Here is a 7,071-nt window from a genome sequence, read left to right as displayed (position 1 = left end):
ATTAAAAAAAAAAAAAGCAACCTTGATGCAATCCTGTTATCATAATTAACAAACAGAGGAGGAATATCATGAGTTAGATGCAAAAAATAAATTAATTAACTGCACATACCTGTCTTTTCCTATGGTCTCATTTCAAGTCTCTCCTTGCTGTGTGGAATTACTATCCAGATGTTTACTATTACACGACGATATGGTTGAAATGTGGAAGGAATGGGTGTGACTGCATTGAAAGCTTTGGGAGGAGTGACGATGGAGTCAGTCCACCTTTCAGATGATGCCACTCAACATTAATCCAGAATATTGTGCAAAACACTTTCAAAATTTCACTGGTTGAAATGAACAAGAGTAGGAATTTGCCTAGGAGTTTTGAAATGTCAAAGAAAATGAATATATCACAGTATCATAGTCAAATAACATGCAAATATGCCTAAAGCAAGGATGAGATCAGATCACAGTATTGTTGTTGGTGTCTTATCAGTTGGATTTTCAATAATAAAATGAATATTATGCAAATTGCATTGCAATAAAATGTAAAATCAACCCTAACCCCCACCTGCTGTAAATAGGACTATCTGAGTCCATAGTGCCAGACTTAACTAATTTATGTTAAGCCAGTCAAATGTTTGGACTTTGCAACACTAGTGAATTGGAAACCAAACATCTGAAAACAAACAACAGTGCTGATGTTGTAAATCATGCATGAAGAAAAAAACATGGAGCATGGAACAATCAATAAAACGTCACTTAGAAACTGTTAGTTTATTGTCCTTTTGACCCTGAAAAAAGACAAACCACTTAATTAACAAAACATTTTGATGTTAAGAAAAAAAAAATAGCATAAGAAACATAACAGGTGTGACAATTCATCCGTTTGCTGTACAACTGTAAACAAATGGAAAAAAAATCCTGCAATGACAAACCACATCTTGCATACTGTCTTCTTAAAGTACAAAGATTTCCTTCAAAAGTGGCTCAGACTTTTTTTGAACGTACCAAACTGCAAAGGACACCGATTGTTTACTTTAAGGACACATATTTGAGACGCCTTTATTTGTACAAATCCCTGTGAAAAGATAAAACCTCTACAAGGGGGGAGGGGGGGGGGAGATAGGCATTTATTTCGATAAGTGTTCGTTCAAGTGGCTATAATAGTTGAGTCATTTTCAGGAGAGAGAAATTTACGTCTTGAATTGGACGAGACAGGGTGACCATCAAATCAGTGAGAGGTGTTAATTGCTCTAAGTGCCCCCCCTTACATCTGGTGAGAGAAACTGGAGGCAACGAGAATATTTGAGGAAATACGGTTTAAAAAAAAGAGGCTTTTATTCGTTCAAATCGGCCGATGGACCAAGCGACTACGAACCATAGGTTCCTATTTGAGGAAATGAAAAAAAAAAATGGTTGCTAATTGTGTAACAATGACTTTTCCACTAGAGGTGTCCCGATACGGTTTCACTTCTGATACAATATCGATATTGAAGCCTAAGTTACTGCTCGATATTGATCCGATATATCATCAGAAATGACACATGGATTGAATTTCTGAACTGACTGACTTGGGGGGGGACACTAAGATTTTGTTGCCAACTAATCGCAGAGCACATATAAATCACGATCAGGCAATTGTCATGATATCGGGACACCCCTATTTTCCACCTGATTACAATTTATTAGGGGGGGGGGGGGCGGGATATGTTGACAATCTGTACATGGTCACGTTCAGTTTGAAAAAAAAAAAAAAAAAAAAAAAAGTATGATGTGATTCCAGACAGACAGCAGTATCTGGAGAAAAAGCTAAATAAAACCTCAGGAGATGAGAACGGAATGGAAGACATAATCAGATGAAGCATGGTATGGTGGAGGATTGGGTTTCAACGTAATCTGTAGGAATTATACACAGACAGATGAAATGGTTCTTAACCTTCATTTTTGGCAGATGAAAAATATATTTTGAATTGAAGCAGACATACAAACTAAAACAACCCTTTTAAAAAAATATTTACACTGAATACAAGTATCGAATCCAAGCCCGAGCTCCAAACCCCTGCCTCCAAACTCACCTCTTATGGCATAGCAGACTTCATACACTAGAGGGGGTGTAGGAAATGAAATGAGTTGAGCGAAGGATGCTTTGCAGATGTCTTCTAAAATAAAATAGTGACAAGTCCAGGAAGATTCCAGTTTTTTTTGCATCCAGCTCCAACCTAGAGGCAGGGAGGAAGAACGTTTAGAGGTTGTCTCCGGGTTGGTACTGAGGCTCGGTGGCTGTGAAGTAGTCCTCCAAGAAGGCCTGCAGGTACTCGAAGGTGGGCCGCTCTTCTGCGTCTTTCTTCCAGCATTGCAGCATGAGCTCATGCAAGGAGATGGGGCAGTCCTGGGGGCATGGCATCCTGTAGCCTCGATCCACTTGTTCCAGAACCTCACGATTGTTCATGCCTGGAACACACGGGCGGAGGGGTGACATTTTTTAGGCATGACAAACATCCAGTCCACTAGGTGTCACTGTGCGCTATGGTGCCAATGTGATGATGTAGATAACGCGGCACTCAGTTTAGAATTTAGTATTGTCGTTTATGTAACAGGAGTTCATGATTGCGTACGGTGTTGTTACTTATGTGTTTTCATTACTTTGCCGCCACCTTGTGGCATCTCTAAGCAATTACAAAAACAACAAAAATTTTGGCGGCTGTCAAATATTTTTGGATTTACAGCAGGTTCCTCGGATTGTTGGGGGTCCAATGCATTAATATTTGAAATTCTTTTGAGGTTTTCAAAAAGGTGTTAAAGAGCTCACTTACGGTATTTTATGCAAAAAAAAACAAAAAACAAAGAAGCTAATCCCTCAGCTCAGTTGCATCCTAACCTTCCTTTCCTTCTGCCTTGAGCACAACTCGTTTACAAATCCATCTGGACGTACGCATTATGCCTCCCATGTTCCCTTTTTTTTTTCCCGGTCAGAAATTTAAATTGTCCTGCAGGCAACAGCAGTAATCAAATGTTATCTCACATTTTGGCAAGGGAAACAAAGATTACCCAAGCATTAAAGAACCTTTTACTCTCATAAAACGACATGAGGGCGGCCGGAGGCTGTCACAGAAAAAAAAAAAAGTCTCAGCAGAGGCAGCTAGATTTAAAAGCTGAGCCTCAACGACAACAACGCTCACCCGGGTAAGGCACTCGACCCTTGGTGACCAGCTCTGTCAGCAAAATGCCAAAGGACCACACGTCTGACTTGATGGTGAACTTCCCGTACAGCGCAGCCTCCGGGGCGGTCCACTTGATGGGGAACTTTGCACCTGAGTAGATGACATCAGCAACCGAAGGTCAATTATGTATGACCCTAGAATCCGTGGATGGACAGCGGAGGGGTGAAATGTGAAGACTCACCTTGTCGTGCGGTGTATTCGTTGTCTTCGATGAGTCTGGCGAGGCCAAAGTCGGCGATCTTACACACCATGTTGTCTCCCACCAAAATGTTGGCAGATCGCAAGTCTCGATGGATGTAATTCATTCTCTCGATGTAAGCCATACCTGCCGCCACCTGCCACAGAAGAGCATGAAATATCAGTTATGATTTGCTGCAACATCTAGATTCGAAAAGCTTCAAGTGTTTAAGAGTTCAAGTCTGACTGTACTTTATGAAGTACTGTCGACACACATCATGTCCCTCATTTTTCCATTAATGGCCTTCATTTAGCTGGCTTCTCAAGGGGTTCCATATCTCTGCCCTTGAAGTTGATTGCCCTGATTAGAAATTCGTGTCCTAGTTAGTATCAGTCAGGTGGATTTTTCTCTTTGTCAGTCAGAAAAATCAGCTTTTAGTTGTTCTATCAATTGGACAAAACAAATCGACAAACAAGCATAGAATTGAATGATCGTGATTCAACTTGTAAACTGTGAATGAGTTAGTTATGTGGCGAGCAAATTTCAAATGAAGAGAAATCAGTAGTGGTGAAACAATTTCATTTTTGAATGTGTTTTTCTACACCTGTTGATTCGAAATGATTTTACTGTTATTTTTTTACATTTTTTTTCTAGTTGCACATACATTCATAAATGTGCTCTAACAAATGTAAACAACAATAAATAGCCATGTTTACTGTAAGGGGCACTTGTTTTATAATTGGCTTGTTTTATAATTTTATAAATGGCTGAAATAAAAAGACAACATACCTGGGCAGCCATATCCACAAGATTAGGCAGCTTCAACCCTCGCCCTTCTCCGTCTTTCAAAAAGTCCAGTAGACTTCCTACAAGGCAATATTTTCTATTACCATTTAGATTAGGGGAAAAATTTTAAAACATAACAAAAATGGCAGAAGTGAAAGAAAAATATCTGCAACTAACAACAAACAAACAAAATGAAGACCCACCACATGTCAGTATACAGCAAAGCACATATCTGAAATGGTTTATCTACTTGCATAGGTACTGCTGTTTTGGTTAGCAACTGAATGAATTCCAAATGGGCTCATGTTCATTCGTTTATTTCTGCAAGCTTTCATGTACCTTTCCCCATGTACTCTGTGACGATATAAATAGGCTCCTCGGACACGACAGCGTACAGCTGGACCAGCTTGTCGTGGCGGAGTTTCTTCATGATCTGAGCCTCCTCCAGGAAGGACTCGGGGGACATGGTTCCAGGTTTCAGAGTCTTCACAGCTACCTTTGTGGTGCCGTTCCATGTTCCTGACACATTAGTATACCATTACTACATTTTACACCTCAATCACACCGTCCAATCAGAGATGACACGTTAGGCATGCACAAAAAAAAAAAAATATTACAGACATTGATGTAAACATGCCACACAGCAGGAGATCAGGAGACGCTATGGGAATCAGATCATCTTTACTTCTCAGGCACACGGTTTGAGCAGATAGATAATTAATTGGATAAAAGATTTAGAAGGTACTTTGATTTGATCTGGATTTGAAAAGCCATCAGTAGACATCCAGTGAGGATTGAAGAGCTACAATGCGCCAACACGGGAGCAGATAATCCTTCAGAGGATGATTAACAAGGGCAAGCCTGTAAGCTTCTAACTGTGGAGATGCCAGTTGCTTTAACATAACATGACTATGGCACTGTTGTTACATAACCAAATATGGACTACTGTAATAGTTCTACTGATCTCATTCTGTTAAAGGATGGAGAGGAGTGACTCAAAAGGGAAGCAGGAGACCATTGACTCGCATGCTGGGAAGGTTTTAAGTAAACCCGAATATCGGTTTTGACGACTTTTCGGGAAGAAGGGTGCATCAGCTTGGTAAAGGTGCTCAGAAGCTGGGTGTCATCTGGGAAAAAAAATTCATTTCCAGTATCTGCACATGGAACTATAAATATCTATGGTGTTACATTTATCAACAAATATATAAGAAATAATTAAAAATATAAATATAATTTTTTAGTAGTATAGAAAATATGCTGAATGTTGAATGATTTATTTATCTATTATTATATTATAAATTTAATGCTGATTCAGTTTGTGTGGAAACAAACTATCAGGGGAAATTGTGCTTTTATTTTCAATAATAAAGATTTTTTTTTGTTCTAATCTCACAAAACAGCGTAAAAATTAAATTCCGAACACTGATAAAAATAATATTCCTTACTGAGTACTCTTACCGTAAAATACCTCAGCAAAACATCCTTTGCCCAGGTTTAACTTCAATTCAAGGGTTTCTCTTCTGATCTCCCAGGCATCATGACTCAAGCCCACAGTGTCAGGGTTGCAGTTCACACACACGCCAGTTAATTTAAAGTTCAAACCATCCGCACACTCTACAAGGACGGGAGGGAAGGCATACAGGGTTAACTAATGAGGAGTACATGCAGTTAAGGTTGATGAAGGAGGCCAACTTTGGACTAATCAAACGGTTTCTCTGCAACATCCCCCAAAAGGAAAAAGCCCCCCAGTTCTTATTTTGGGAGTCTCAACTGTCCGAGTGTGGCCTCCTCCATGCAGCCCCCTTCATCTGAAGATGAATGGATCCATACCCATCCAGACTTCCCCAAACTGCCCATTCCCAAGACGTTTTATCAGCTGCAGTGACTCCCGCGGGATCTCCCACACATCTTTGGTTTTGACTGACAGGTCAGTGAGGCGGGGCATCCCTTTGTGGCAGGGAACCACCAAGCGACAACAGAGACCGGCGGCTCGGTCTGCTCGGGCCACGCAGTAATGCAGAAATAAGAGAAGAAAGAAATGCAACGGAGAAGTTGACCAGACAAAATTGCAGCAAAGGGGAGGAAGAAATTCACTTGAACTGCTGTTCAGATGAATTCTACAGTGCAGATACATGTGAGCAGAATATAATTATAATTCCGGCAAGGTTAGACTGAGGAGACTATGGAGTGTCCCAATACTTTTGTCTATTTAGCCCAGGAATATAAGAATAGCAATATCTGTATTTTTTTTTTTTTTAATGAAGAAAATTTGCAATTTTAATACTGAAATAAATTTGATGAGTCTTCGCGGGCCACATAAAATGATATGGTGGGCCATATTTGGCCCCCCGGGCCTGGAGTTTGACACCAATGATCTAGTTTGGCCATATGGTGATAAAACAAGTTCCCATCCTTTTAACGGTCTCTCAATCTGCGGATGCTTTACGATAATGACGGTAATTCATGTTAAGAGACAATCTGAATTCGAGGAATGTATACAAAAGTCGCAGTTAAACATAAAGACCCCGGACTTTAGGCCCGTTTAGGTGCCTGAGTGGTTGACCAGCTGCTTCCATTTCGATTAGCGCCGCTCAGCATCACTTTAGTCGCTGAACGCTGTCTCATGAAATCAAATGTCTTGCTTTTTACTCCAGAGGAAGCTCTGGTGTTTGCTTGTTATCGATTAAACCAGTAGATTAGGGCTCGTGTTTCCGTCTATACAAGCTGATAAGTGCAAAGACCCCCCCACCCCCCACACAACCTGTAATCCGCAGGGTGTTTACATGGGGCAGTTAAGATGAGATAAAGGTCAGAGTCTCACCCATGAGGGTGTTTAGCTGACCGTCAAAACCCATCTGGGACAATTGCATGTTAATTTGGTCATAAAAACTGCCAATATGT

The 7,071-nt window shown here is 40.4% G+C and overlaps 1 protein-coding gene across 6 annotated transcripts in view; it reads right to left on the bottom strand.

Annotated features, from left to right (window-relative positions):
• Window positions 1–759: 759 nt before the first annotated feature.
• fynb (FYN proto-oncogene, Src family tyrosine kinase b) overlaps window positions 760–7,071 on the bottom strand; it is a 29,246-nt gene continuing 22,934 nt past the window's right edge. For 3 of the 6 annotated variants that reach the window (XM_085937424.1, XM_085937425.1, XM_085937423.1), the window contains 7 exons: window positions 6,001–6,165; window positions 5,629–5,784; window positions 4,510–4,689; window positions 4,174–4,250; window positions 3,388–3,541; window positions 3,165–3,296; window positions 760–2,436 (listed from right to left, as the gene is read on the bottom strand). In XM_085937424.1, the coding sequence (XP_085793550.1) occupies window positions 2,228–2,436; window positions 3,165–3,296; window positions 3,388–3,541; window positions 4,174–4,250; window positions 4,510–4,689; window positions 5,629–5,784; window positions 6,001–6,165 (1,073 nt within the window). In that variant the 3' untranslated portion in view covers window positions 760–2,227. The remainder of the gene's footprint in view (window positions 2,437–3,164; window positions 3,297–3,387; window positions 3,542–4,173; window positions 4,251–4,509; window positions 4,690–5,628; window positions 5,785–6,000; window positions 6,166–7,071) is intronic. The other 3 variants (XR_015068868.1, XM_085937426.1, XM_085937427.1) reach the window with 3 other exon arrangements.

Source organism: Syngnathus leptorhynchus, chromosome 18, assembly GCF_054491065.1.
Source record: "Syngnathus leptorhynchus isolate UIUO chromosome 18, UIUO_Slep, whole genome shotgun sequence".
NCBI classification, from domain to species: domain Eukaryota; kingdom Metazoa; phylum Chordata; class Actinopteri; order Syngnathiformes; family Syngnathidae; genus Syngnathus; species Syngnathus leptorhynchus.
Note: the sequence above shows the minus strand (reverse complement) of the source record. Positions and strands in the feature narration are given on the sequence as shown.